This window comes from Artibeus jamaicensis, unplaced genomic scaffold, assembly GCF_021234435.1.
Source record: "Artibeus jamaicensis isolate MK-2021 breed Jamaican fruit bat unplaced genomic scaffold, CSHL_Jam_final contig_467, whole genome shotgun sequence".
In the NCBI taxonomy this organism is placed as follows: Eukaryota; Metazoa; Chordata; class Mammalia; order Chiroptera; family Phyllostomidae; genus Artibeus; species Artibeus jamaicensis.
The window spans coordinates 3,623,467-3,638,417 of NW_026521845.1; the positions used below are offsets into that span (position 1 = coordinate 3,623,467).

General features: G+C 40.6%; 1 protein-coding gene across 3 annotated transcripts in view; it reads right to left on the bottom strand.

The window, feature by feature from the left end:
- Positions 1-14,951, bottom strand: part of RGS7 (regulator of G protein signaling 7) — a 305,346-nt gene that overhangs the window by 88,667 nt on the left and 201,728 nt on the right. For all 3 annotated transcript variants that reach the window (XM_053667351.1, XM_053667352.1, XM_053667353.1), the window contains exon 4: positions 10,755-10,805. In XM_053667351.1, coding sequence (XP_053523326.1) covers positions 10,755-10,805 — 51 coding nt within the window. The remainder of the gene's footprint in view (positions 1-10,754; positions 10,806-14,951) is intronic.

Consider the following 14,951-nt stretch of genomic DNA (forward strand, 5'->3'; position numbering starts at 1 on the left):
AATGACACCTGGCAGTTCCACTTGCAAAAATTTGGTGTAGATCAAAAGGGCAGTTATTTACAGCAAGTGACACAAACCTTGATCTGAGCATGAGCCTCACGTGAAATGAGTTCAACAGAGCTCTGCACAGTCCACGTAACGTACTGTAATGGGCCTCGGAGCGCAGGCATTAGTGATCACGGCAGGAGGAGGCATTCTGGGTACTTCAAGGGGCCCCAATCACTTGAATTACAATATAAAACTGCAAACTTGACAATGCATTTCTGTTTTATTAGACATGAAGACTTCCTCGCTTGTGGGAGCCTTTTAAAAATGTAAATGTCGAGTTATTATGTCACATTGAGTTTCTTAGACTCATTATTTTTAAAAGGGAGATCTTTTTGCTGGGAAAGAGTTCATTTTTTTTTCACTGTGGAAGCAGTAATACTTATTTGTGGTTTGCAACCAAACGATAAGGGAGGTGATGGGCGCATTTGTGTCATAGCAGGGCCGTATTCGGCTCGCCAAGGTTCTATCAGCACTCACATCATGCCTTCTGAATTACTGTAGCCAGCATTCCCAATCCTGCTTAGTTGTAATAAAAGGAAAAGCTTCAGGAAAAGTAACGGAAATAGAACAAATAGCACTCTTTTCGACTCAGAGATAGAGGGGACAAATCCTAATTCATGCTTTAGATGGGAAACAGAAAATGCTATGTTATCTTTAAGAAGAGAGAAAGAGGCCTGGCTTTTCCAATGGCTTTTCCCCGACTTTCCGTGGCTCCCTGTGGATAACAGATACGATCACTTCCATTTCCCCATCCTTTGCTAAGTGGCTAATACTAATGAACAGGCGTATTTTTAGATGATACCCTATATCTCAGCCTTATTGGCCTTACCAAATACTTTCTACTTTTCTTTCCTCCTTTCTAATTTCCCCTCCCTCCCTCCCTCCCTCCCTCCCTCCCTCCCTCCCTCCCTCCCTCCCTCCCTCTCTTTCCTTCTTTCTTTCCTCCCTCCCTCCCTCCATCCCTTCCCCCCAAAATTCAAGTTGGCTTATAAAAGGAACATGTTTACACCAACAAGAGTAATAAGAGAGAAAATGAAGACCTAAAAAGCAAACAGGTTAACTAGCTACAGAAGATTTAGAGGATTCTTCGGGGCAACTGTGCTTTTGCACTTGGTCCGAGAGTCTTCACTTTTGGTTTTCCTAGTGGGTCGTATAGAAATAGCAACAAACTGCTATAGCAGGAAATGGTCCCAACTGGAGTCAAAACACTATTAAAAATATGTGGGGCTCTGGCATCCTTTTGCTATTTAAGTTTTACAGTAGAAGAGACAACAATTCCAGTTAGATTCCACCTGCTTGCTGTGCTTTCCTTAATGGTTGGCAACTCTAATAGGTAATATATAGAAATGCATCCAATCAGACAAAAGTCAGAGGGATCCCAAAACTATGGGGCTGGTATCTAGAGATGCATGTGTTGGCCACTGCAAACCAGGAGAGAAAACTGGTATCACCAGGGGGCACCTGCCGCATCCCTAACAAGCGCCCAGTGTCGGCTTCCCAGCTGACACATTGGCATGAACCCCAGGACCCTGTCTTGGCTCTGCTCTCACCTAACCTTCTGCACAGAGAAATTCACAATCCTTGAATTCATCTGAAAGTTTTCTTACTTTGACAGCAAATGTATCTGGGTTTGCATGCTGGTTTTGTCTCACAGTTTCTCATCTACCATCTACTGCATGAAGCCCCCCTCTTTTTTTTCTAAGATCTAACAAGAACACACATCAAGTTCTCAGCATCCTGCCTGACGCATAGTTGGCATCCAGTACAGGTGAGCTCTCTCATCTCCTTCCTATTTACAGGATTAAATAGGGAGAAACAAACCCACCATGATACTTGGGGGCACCCAATTAATTAATGCTCCTGCATGATAGTTCTTTTCTATTGTCATTAATAATATAGCACTGGAAGTAGGGGATGAAGGCAGCCAGAAGCCAAAACCAGAGGAAGCCTCCATCAACAGGAAAGATGGTTTGTCTGTGGCTGAAACCACAACAGACAGGCTGGGTGTAACAACCTCCACTTTATACTTTGCCAGAGTCTTCCCAGGGAGCAAGGGCCACCAAAGAAAGGTTCCTGGTGATATCCAATGCACAAGTCACCATGATTTTTACAAAACTGGGGTACAAACGTAACATATGCAAAGCAATGACTTCTCTCTTCTGAGGAGGAGCTAATCATGCCCTGAAATTAACACACAAAGAAAGCAATGGCTCTTGCTCATCTCCCAGGAAAGTAACCAAAACAACACATACTATTCCCTGCAACATAACTGCAGCTATGGTTGTAGCAGCAGGAAAATGAGTTAGGAGCAACTGCCCAAAGACATGAGGAATTTATTGGTTTTTTTCTTCCTGTAGGCATTATTTATAATGGAAAATGCACAACTGCAAGACGTATGCTTGGGTAATACCTGTTCTCTCAAACTAGGTCAAACTAATCAATCTTGTTCAAGTTTACGTGAGGGCTACAATCTGTGATTTCTTGACTATTGTCCTCAGAGTGTTAATGATGCCTTAGAAATCTGGAAAGTTTTTGGAGAATGGTCCCCCAGGCTTGTAGCAGTAAATAATAAAGGGGTCACTTTTATTTACTTCATATTGACATGATAGCTTGCAGAATGGATGATAATAATGTATTTTTATGGGCTCAGAAGGGCCTTGCTTATTGTCAAGAGTGTTTTAGATGCTTCTACCCTCCCTCCACACAAGTGAGGCTGTTGTTTCAAACAACTGGAATAGCATATACATTTTTAAACAGCTCTCTTTTTTAAACTGTAACACCTATGAGTTGAAATATGTACAAAACAGCACTAATACAGGGTACACCCGGGGCGAACGAGGTCAATATAACACCAGATCCAAGGAGATCAATCACTTCACTCCACGGGACACTAGGTGGTGGACCATGTGGCCCGGGAGACGCAGCCACCTCTCCTCATTGCCAGCCCTTTGTGGAAAAGCAGACTCTGAGCCTGAAATAATTGTGCAAAAAGGGGCAGACACACAGGGTAGAGATGGCGAGACCAAGGTTTTATTTCACTGAACAGGTTTGGTTATGACTTTGGGCATTCATAAATTTTCTCCACTGACGGTTCATATAAAATGCACAGAAGGTCTGCCTGGCCACTTACGCTGTTGTTAAGGTCATCAGAGGAAATAATCTACTTCAAAGTGGTTTTGGAAAGGCACCAGTTCTTTGCAAGTCTGAAACACTGTCAAGGATAAGACATTCTAGATTTTCTCTGCTCTGACACATCCTCATGCTCCCCAGGCTACGAATTCCCCAAAAGGTACCCCAAGGCAGGGAAACAAAGGGAATTTGTAGCAATGCTGTTACTTATCCATAAACAGAATTTAGATCACTTTCTCCACCGGCTTGGTGGCAGGACTGTGAGGCAGATGACAGAATCCATATAATGGTGAGCACAATGTGATGATTTCGTTAATTCAGTGACAATTAAGATATTCAATTCAGTTTGATGATGTTTAAGCAAAACATCTGGTTGACTTGTCTGAATCTAAATCTTCACAGGTATTTTAACAAGTATTTTTGCAATTATTCAAAACTAATTTTTTTATCCTGGGCCCACATGTATCCCTAATCTTATTCTTCTATTTTGATTTTAGGCTTTTTCTTTTTACAATGAGTTTGGTATAAATGAAAAACAAATCATTTAAAAAAGTAAAAAAAAAACAACCAAAAAACCAATTCATTTAGAATTTCTTTCTCCTCACTTCTCCCCATCTATTTAGGGAAGTACACACTGAATCATTGGTTATCATAACTTGTCCCTTCAGTGAATCCCCATATCTTAAAAACAAGTTATTATCAAAAACTGATTGATATTGTCACCAGTCAATTTATGGTACAGATGTGTGTTCTCTACCATTACGTTGTTCAGATTCCACTAATGTAACAGACCAACACTATCATCTAAATAAAAAAGAGAAGATAATAAAATTAAGCAAAAAATTGAATAGTATTAAATATAAATATTCTTGGAACTATTTAGGGTAGAGAAAAGCCAACAGGAGCTGAATTATGGAGAGAATGCTTCCTGAAATAACGTTGAGCTTGAATGCTAATATAAAAATTGCGGGCATTTAAATGTTCTGATTTTGAAAAGAGCTTGACCTGATTACAATAAAAATCAAGATTTGGCCACACCTGCATTTGACACTCACTTGAGCTTCACAAAACACAGTATTAAGAGCGTTTTACTAATGAAGAAAAAAAAAGTAGAGAAATCAAGTAACTTGCCCAATTCCCCACAGTCAGCAAGTACTTGAACCAGAATTGGAGCTTTAGTCTGTTTGCAGAGCCCATGAGTTGCTTCCAATGCCAGGATGCCTTTCAGGGAATATTGAGATCTCAAGAAGCGTGGGCTGATGGAAAGAAGAGAGGTGGAGAAAGCAGGCTGCCAATCAGGGATCCCAGAAATGCATCCTCTGATATCCAGGGGTCAGAGTGAGACTCATTTCAAATCGCAGCTATTAAGAAGACTAAGAGGATCTTAAGGTACCTCTCACCTGGGTTACCATTGCCTCAAGAGCTTCGCAAGGGTAACCCCTTTGGTGAGAGGCAGCAGGAATTACAAATGAGGAGGGTGAGGTCAAGAATTTACTGATGCCTGGCAATCATTTCGTGAAGAATGCAAACTGTATTAAAGCTTTCAAATTTACCCAAAATATCATCCATAATTAATATGGCATGGTGTCAGACATAAAACATGCTTACTAAGGAAAATAATAAACATGTTCTGGGGGATAAAATTTGCAAACCCAAGCCAAAAGATAGTAGGATATGGAATGGATGGGAAGCTTTGAAAAGCAGAAATATGGATACATATATATACACATATATACATACATATATATACATATATGTATATATAAAAGATTATGTGTGTGTATATATATGTGTGTGTGTATATATATATGTATATATATATATGTGTATATATATAAAAAATTGTTGCAGTAGTGACCCTGATTCGTCCTCAACCCTCTGCATCCACGGTCTTAGACAGTCCTTCCTTAGAGTGGCTCTGAACTTGGCCATGGTGCTTGCCTTGGCAGACAAAATACCAGTAACTGTGACACAAGCAGAAACTTGTATTGTGCTTGGAAGCCCAAACACGGTGTGGTAAGAAGCCAGGGCTCAGAGGAGGAGGGGATGGGATGTGCGTGGCCAACAGCCGACCAGGTACCACATGTGCCTCAAATCCTAGATTGTCCACCGGCCAGCTGAGAGCCCAGCATGAATCAGCCAAGAAGCCCCAAGCCAGGAAGTGATCAGCTGAGTCATAGAATCATGAGCCAAAAAAAAATTGTTGTTTATCTGAAGCCACTGTGTTGAGGGCGGTTTGTTATAAAAAATAATAACTAAATATAACAAAAATTTATTTCAAACTATAACTATTAATATTTTCTGAGCACTTATTATGTAATAGGTACATTAATAACTGCTCTATATATTATATATAAATTCTCTAATTTTCAGGAAAGCATAAGTGATAGGCGCAATTATTATATCTACTTTAGAAAACGAGGCTTAAGTAATAGAATAGGAGTTTTTTTGCAACTTAAGCAAACCTGAATCAACAGACTTCAATTATTGAACAGACAGTATAAGCACACCAAAAAAGGAGAAAAGGAAAAAAATGAATAAATCCTTTGCAATTGTGTATCTATGTTTTGAATTCAAAAAGAGAGAAGACATGTACTCTAACTTTACAATATGGTAGTTAAAAATATTAACAAAAATTAAATTTCATCAAGTAGTAATATATAAAACGAGCATATGTAAATCAATAATTTTCATATATGCAGACAATAACATTACAGACAATTAGCTATACTATAGAGGAAAACCCACAGTAACAAAATGTAAAATAACCAAGAATCTGTTTAATAAGAAACATGCAGGGGACTTCCGCCAAGATGGAGGCGTAGGTGGAAACACCTTGCGTCCGCGCACAACCAAATCTAAGAACAACTACTTTTAACAACAATAAACGCAACCAAACCACACAGAAAATCGACAATATGGAGTCCAAAAAAAAACCGAAATGCTCAGCTTAACTGGTAAGAGGGGCGAAGCCAGCAGTGCAGCGGGTTGACCAAAAAGATCCCTGACCTGGTGGTGCGCAAGCAGCCGAAGGCACGGATCCCAGGTGCGGGCTAGCTACGGGAGGACACAGGGAAGAGGGCGGCTGGCTGTCTGCGGTCGGTCGAGCATCTGCGTGCAGATAAACCAGTGAAGAGGCGAGCATTGAGACCGCAGGGCACAGGCCAGCAGGCTCACACAATTCCAATCGGATAAACAGGCCCAGTGGAGTGGTGGGATGCACTCGGCTAGCGGAGAGGACCGCCATTGCTCCCTCTCTGACCCCGCCCCCACATACGGCGTCACAAACCAGCGACCTGGGTGGCCCCGCCCTGGTAAATAACTAAGGCTCCGCTCCTCATACTTAACAGCTCAACCAGACCAAAAATGGCTCAAGAACAACTCAGAGCCCCAGAGCCAATAAATCTAAGCGATGAAGAAATAGCCAAACTTTCAGATGCACAGTTCAAAACACTGGTGATCAGGATCCTCACAGAACTGGTTGATTTTAGTCACAAATTAGAGAAACATATGAAAGCTAAACTAATTGAAATGAATGGTAATGCACAGAAAACCAATAGTAATGGAAAGGAGACTGGGACTCAAATCAAGGGAGTAGACCAGAAGGAAGGAAAAAATGACCAGACAGAAAAGAATGAAGAAACGAGAATTCAAAAAAATGAGGAGAGACTTAGGATCCTCCAGGACATCTTTAAACGTTCCAACATTCAAATTATAGGGGTACCAGAAGGGGAAGAGGAGCAGCCACGAGTGGAAACCTTATTTGAACAAATAATAAAGGAGAACTTCCCCATTCTGGCAAAGGAAATAGACTTTCAGGAAATCCAGGAAGCTCAGAGAGTCCCAAAGAAGTTGGACCCAAGAAGAAACACACCAAGGCACATCATCATTACATTAGCCAAGATTAAAATAGAGCAGAGAATCCTAGCAGCATCAAGAGATAAGGGGACAGTCACCTACAAAGAGTTCCCATCAGACTGTCAGCAGATTTCTCAAAAGAGACCTTACAGGCAAGAAGGGACTGGAAAGAGGTATTCCAAGTAATGAAATCCAAAGACCTACAACCAAGATTGCTCTATCCAGCAAAGTTTTCATTTAGAATGGAAGGACAGATAAAGTGCTTCTCAGATAAGACCAAATTCAAGGAGTTCATCATCACCAAGCCCTTATTATATGAAATGTTAAAGGAACTTACCTAAGAAAAAGAAGATAAAAAAGTTGAACAGTGAAAGGACAGCAAACTCACAGTTATCAACAACCACACCTAAAACAAAAGCAAATTAAGAGGACAGCTAGATCAAGAGTGAACCATAGAAATGAAGATCACTTGGAGGGTTAGCAACAGGGGAGTGGGAGAAGGAGAAGGGGGAAGAAGGTACAGAAAATAAGTAGCACAGACAGTAGATAGACAATAGATAGGGGGAGGGTAAGAATAGTAGGGGAAATACAGAATCTAAAGAATTTGAGACACGTGTTCATGAACTAAAGGGGGGGAATGGTGGGGGAGGGATATGCAGGGTGGAGGGGAACGGAGGGGGGGAATGGAACAAATGTAATGGCATAATCAATAAAAAAAGTTAAAAAAAAAAGAAACATGCAAAACCTACACGAGGAAACTTGAAAACACTCCTAAAAGACCACAAAGCAAGCTTGAACAAATAGAAAGACACAGCATGTTCTTGGGTAGGAGACCCAACCCTGTCACTGTGGTAGGCAAGAAGGGGCACTCTTGAGAAGGAGTAAATCAAGGTGCTTTTCGGGTCTTGTTGGGTTTGGCCCTTCAGAATGGAGGTGACAAAGGCAGCAGACAGATGAGTCAGGAGCACCGAAGAGAGGTTGGCATGAAAGCTACCAATCTGGGAGTCTTCAGCATATGCCACTTAGCAGCATGTGTGTAAGAAGAGAAAGGTACCTAGGACAGAAATCTGGACATTCCACCACTGATTGGTTAGCTGGGGGGTGGAGAGCCACTGTAGTGGACTGAGGGCCAGCTGCATGGGCAGTGAGGAGGAAGAGAAGCCGAGAGTGGGCCACCTGGAAAGCCGGGCAGTGACACCATCCAAGGAGGGTGAGCTCATCCTGTATTCCCAGTGCCTGACCCAGAGTAAGGATCCAGAAAGTATGTGTTAAGTGAACAAAAGCATCAATAAATAGTGAAGAAATTATTTTTGTAGAAAAACATAAAATGTAAAAATGGACTCGAGGTAGAAGTACACAAAAATCTTAGACTAAACCTGAGTGTGTATTATATGAATATGTGAAATATAGGTGTGTGTAAACACAGCTAAAAAACATTCCAAATTCTAATGGAAGGCCCACTTATAGCTTTATTTTAAATGAATAATACTATTTGACCAATTGTCTAATAGTACCAAACCCTCTAAGAAATATTCAGCCAAATGTGCACTGAATTGCCGCCATAGCAACAAAAACCTGTTAGCTACTCATTAATGAAATACTGAACATTAAATGTATAAATAATCTGGACTTATTGGTCTTGGATAAGAACCTGAGGATCATGCCACCCTCTCCCCTGTTTTCAAATGGGCCATCAGAACCTGCTCTGATGGCCAGCCATAGTAACCTCTTCTTCCAACTGGTCAAAAAGTCCCCTTTCAACAAGTTACTGATATATAGCACTTCGAATCATCTCCAGAGGTCTTCAAACCACCATCTGACTGCCAAATAAAACACTAGAAGTCTGGCATGAGTTTCTCTCTTATTTTTAAATATTTTCAGACAATTTATAAGATCGAAATTGGACCTGGCATGACCGTAGCTATTTAGTTTCTCTTCATGAGCAGTTCTAAATGGTATGATTGATTTTATACATGAGACCATGAAAGTAACTTTCACAATGTCGCCTATGCTCCTGAACATATTTAATTTGAACCACGCTGCCAGCTGGATTCCTTCTCTATGTGCAAAATCTGTTTTACCTTCAGGAAAATCACCGAGGGTTCTTACACTTCTTCAAATCTAGACAGAGCTTTTCACTTTGTAGAGGGTAAATCAGCTCATTAAAAAAAAAACTAAACAACCAACATAAAACCCTAATTTTTCAGCCTGTCATAAATATGACTAAAAATATATATGGTCCTTCCCAGATACGATTCACTTGATCTTTTTATATATCTTCAAATAAAGCTTTAAAACATCTTTGAACTGTTCAACAAGCAAATAAAACCAGTTTTCACGTACATTGCAGCTATAATAATATCTCATGTATGAATTAGAAGCAATAATTGTGTCTTACTAGCATATTATTTATATCTGTATATTTTCCCTGCTTCTCATGCTGTCACTGAAACACACTTTTAGTCTTAACTTACCAAACGTATTCTTTTGAATCAACTTCATCATTTGAGCAATAATAGTCTTAGCAAATTAGTAGTTTCCTCATTACCAGTGATTGTGCCAAACTGTTTTTTGGGGAGTGGGGTGGGGTGTCGTTCATCTGATGCTACAGTTTATAAAGCCAGACACACCCCTAAATTAAGGCTATCACGTAAACTTGGTAAGACGGTGGCTTCCTTTCCCAAGACCCATCCCCACTTCTCACTTCATAATAATATGATGCTGACAATAGCTGCTTCATCTTGACTGAATTGTTTTTATCCTGTTTAACCTGCTTGGATACTTGTTTTAAAAGCTCATGTGCCAAAGGAACAAGGGGTGTATACAGGCATTTAGATTTAGAGCTACATTTTATGATAGCATGGCTTTTATAAGATTAGCTCAAAACGAGGAAAAACAATAACTTTGCATCCCCCTGTACTGGTAATCGGAGGTGGGAGCAGGGCCATACAGAATTCTTTTCTATCAAAGGGAGGGGGTTGTGCAGTTAGAGGTTTGCTCTCTCTCTCTGCCAGGTCATTCTCCGTCTTTATAACCCCATTTGATTTCTTTCCACAGCATCTTCTCTAAACAAACACATCTTACCTTCATGTTAGTATGTGAGTTGTTTGCCACATGTGAAGGCTCTTACAAGGTATTTTTAAAAAGTCATTAAGCAGACCTCACACTTGCAGAGATTTGTTCTCGGCAACACAACCCTGTTCCCAGACTCTGGGAGTGAGTCCGAGCTGCAGAATAGACAGACTGCCCACTGCAGGGATGGGTCTGTGACGTAAATAACAGCATTAAGTCAATCACGTGGGCATGATGGGAAATAACATTGTTGGCAAACCTCACGCAAAAATGGAGATAAGGCAAAATTATAAATGAATGAGATTTATAGGTTTTATGAAGGGAAATTTTATTACTTCATGATCACACACTAAAAATTATTTGTTCAGTTATTTATGACCATGTATATACAGTTCATCCATCCTAACAATCGCCAAGAGCCTGAATCAAATTTTATAAAATGGAATATTAAACATATGAAAATTCTTAGTAAACATACATGAAATAAATTTTAGAGAACTATATGTTGACTGCCATAACATCTGTATAAATGCTACAAGCATAGTTAAGTGTAATTATAAATTTTCAGGTTCATATTGGCCCCGAGAAACACATTTCTTAAAATCACACAAAAAATAATTCTATCAATGGGAAAATTATTTATTTACCTGGGTCTTCTATAGTTAAGTTCTTTATTAACCATTGAACAATGTCTGACCCTAGAAAAAGAAAAAAGAAAAACACAAATATATGTGAACATTTGTCTATATATTAACTTTCAGAACTGTCGACTTTTGGTGCTCATTAGTAAGCAGATTTCTAACGATGATAGTAACAGATTAAAGATCAGCCATACATGGAACAGAGATAAAGAGTATGAGCACATTACTTTTCTTCAATGAGCCAACATGCCAACTAGTAAATTATTAAATATGCAATATTTAAACATGAAGATTTCATCTACCAGCAGTGGATAAAATGATTCATTCACTTGTTCGCCGAATATTTACTGAGTACAGACTTCGTTTCAAGCACAGTGCTTAGCATGGCCTGACCGATACCTTATGGTCCTGGCCTCATTTCCGGTCGTCCACATCCCATCCCCATCTCTATTCCTAAGCCAAGCAAATTGGTTGTCAGTTGTGAACACTGCTGTGTGTTGCAGGCCTCTCTGTCTTTACAGAACTTTTCCCTTTGGCTGAAAGGTCTTTCCACTCTTTTCAGGACACTCAAGGTTCAATGACACAGTCATACTTTTCCTGACCGTCACCTTCATCCACTGAGTTGACAACACCCTCACTGAAATCTGTGTAGTTTTGTATCATCGTTCTGACCACACAATGTTTGCACAACTATTTTCTCGCATATTGTTGTCATTTTACATAGAAACAAGACACCCAAACTTAACAGAAACGAACGTCCCAGGCACATCACTCCTCTTTCTTTCACTCCCATTTCTACTTATGTTTCATCCTTCAGCTGATGCATGGTGCCACTGGCCTGGAAACCCTGAGTTCTCACTGAATTCTCCCACAGACCGCAGTGCTGAAACACATCTCGGATTTTGTTTCCACCTATTTGCACTCTGAGCCAGTCCAGGACCTTTTCCCTTCAATCCTGGATCACGCCCAGGAGAAATGCGGGACACCCTGCCTTTTTCTACCGTCCACATACACTGCCCACTAGAGTTCTCCACACCCAGAATTTGAATGTGTGTGTATATAACATAAAATCTTTGTAAACAGGATATATGAGGACTTCGTAAGCAATGAAAATGTTACAATATACCTTCATGTCTTTTACAAAAATAAACTTGTGCAATTTCTTTTGAAGTCACTAATGAAAACTTTAGTTCTTAATTACAGTGGAAGGGGCCCAAGTGTTCCTGAGGCAAGTCATTAACCTTTGCAATATTTCCCTTTCGGAAAATGAGCAGGCTCTCTGCACTGCCCAAGTACATTTGCTAAACCCTCAGAACCACACAGACACGGTGTCAGCATTATGAATATATTTTATTTAATGAATAGCATAATCCAGGTTTTATTAAGAGGACGACTGTTCTCAAGATCGCTTGCTAAATATAAGACTCTCTATCTATCTATCTGGACAGTATTTCTTCCCAATGTTATTCTTAGATCCTTGAAATAGGCAAACAATGGTGTTTGTCATCATCATCAAGTGGTAATAATGGACAATGAACATTTATTGACTTTCCAAGGAGGTCTGTCTGCAGACTCACAGTTTTAGAGACAAGAAGGAACAATGAGAGAAAAAAATGCAAACCATATATCTAGTAAGGGGTTAATATCCAAAATATATAAGAAACTCATACAACTCAATAGCAAAAAAATGAAAAATCTGATCAAAGAAGTCCAAAGGATGTGAATAGACTTTATTTTTTAAAGAAGACATACAAATGGCCAATGAGCATATGAAAAAGTGCTTAGCATCACTAGTCGTCAGGGAAACGCAAATCAGAACCACAGTAAAACTGTCACCACACAGCTTTTAGAATTGCTATTATTATAAAGGGCTTATAAGGATGTGAAGAAAGGGGAAGCCCTGTACACTATTGGTGGGAATGTAAACTGGTATAGCCAGTAAGAAAGACAGTATGGAGATTTCTGGAGAAAATAAAAACAGAACTACCATATGATCCACCAATTCCTTTTCTGGGCACACCCCCCCCAAAATAAAACCAGTGCCTCCAAGAGACATCTACACTGTCATGCTCACTGTGGCACCATTCACAACAGCCAAGACATGGAAACAAACTCAGTGTCCCCTGACAGACAAGAAGATGTGACATCTAGAGAGAAATATTATTCAGCCCTAAAAAAGAAGGAACTTCTGCTGTCTGTGACAACATGGAAGAACTGAATGACATCATGCTAAGTGAAATAAGCCAGGCACAGAAAGACAAATGCCCCACGACTGCCCTTACAATGTGAGATCTAAATAGGTCAAATTCGTGAGAGAATAGAATAGTGGTTGCCAGGGACTGGGGGTTGGGGGCAGGAATAGAGGTCAAAGGATCCAAAGTTTTGGTACACAGGGTGAACAAATCCTGGAGCTCTAGTGCTCAGCCTGCTGGTGACTACAGTTAATAACTGCATTGTTTCATTCAAATTTGCTAAGACAGTATGTGAGACAATGAACACATTAGTTAGCTTGCTTGTGGCAATCATATCATGATGTATAAGTATCTTTAAAGATCATGTTGTACATCTTGAATATTTGCAATTTTCAATTTGTCCGTTATAACCCAATAAAGCTGAGGGGGGAAGGAAATGTAAGAACAGGCCAGAGAACTCCTCGGCCCTCTTCCTCCACGTGAACTCATCAGTCTGCAGCCTGGAAGAGGGTCCCCACCGGACCCCAACCATGCCGGCACCCCGCTTGCAGACCGCCAGCCTCCAGAACTGTGAGAAATAAACTTGAGTTGCTTATACACCACCCACTGCGTGGTGACTAAGCCTAAGCTGACTAAGAGGAAGGACATCTTAGTTGCTTCCAAGTTTGGCAGTTATGAATAAAGCTGCTATAAACATGCGTGTGCAGGTTTTTGTGTGGACTGTTTTTCACTCCCTTGAACAGATACCAAGGAGTAAAATTATTTGATGATAGGGTAAGAGTAAGTTGAGTTTCGTGAAAAACAATCAGCCTGTTTTCTGAAGTGGCTGTACCAACTTGTATCCCTTCTAGCATCACGTTCAGGCTGGCACTTGGTTTGTGGTGTCAGTATTCCAGGTGTGGGTCATCCTAACAGGTGTGTAGTGATAGCTTGTTGTTTTAATGAGCATTTCTCTGATGACGTATGGCATGGAGCGTCTTCATATGTTCATTTGGCATCTGTACATCTTCCTTGGTGATGTATGTGATAAGGTCTCTGGTTCATTTTTAAGTCAGGCTGTTTTTTTTATTGTTGAACTTTAAGAATTCTTTGTATACTTTGGATAACAGTCCTTTACCTGATGTGTCTTTTGCCACTATTTCCTCCTAGTCTGTGGCTTATCTTTTCATTCTCTTGACATTGTCTTTCACAGAACGGAAGGAAAGTTTTAATTTTAACGATGTCCAGCTTATCAATTGCCTCTCCAACTGATGGCAGCTTTGGCATTGTATCTAAAAAATCGTTGCCATACCAGTGGTCACATAGGTCTTCTTTTATGTTACGTTTAGGTCTGTGATTCATTCTAAGCTGATTTTTGTGCGGTATGTAAGGTCTGTGTCTAGACTGATTACTATATTTGCATGTGAATGGCCAGTTGTCCCAGCCCCATTTGTCGAAAAGACCATCTTTCCTCCACTGTATCGCCTTTGCTCCTTTGTCAAAGATCAGTTGCCTATATATACGTGGGTCTATTATGTTCCCAATAAATTTTCTGCTGGCTTTCTCTGACACTGCTCCTTCAAGGGAAGAAGGGGTTGCTGTTTCATGACTGTCCCATGGGTGTAAAATCTGATAGTGCCAGGGGGTGGCCTGGTTACCCCCGGGTGGTGGTGAAAACCCTGGCTCCCCATGAGGCCCCAGTCACTGACATTGTCCATGGAGAAAAGGACCTCGTTACTGGCCAGCGGCGGCAGGGAAATCACCTGAGGAGTGTAGATCAATTCTGAATGACTCATGGGGGTTTTGTGTGTGTGAGGGCCTGGGAATATCAGAGAAGGAGCAAAAGGACCACAGAAGATCCTTCGGGCTCCGTGGTGAAGCAGTCTGCACTGACTGGAATTTTAAGACTGCTCAACAGCTTCAGAGGTTGTGGTTCCAACAGAAGACATCACTCCCAGATTTTCTGAGTCATTATTGAGTTAAGAACTCGCGGCGTCACCTGGCACTCTGGGGACGGACCCACATGTGACTC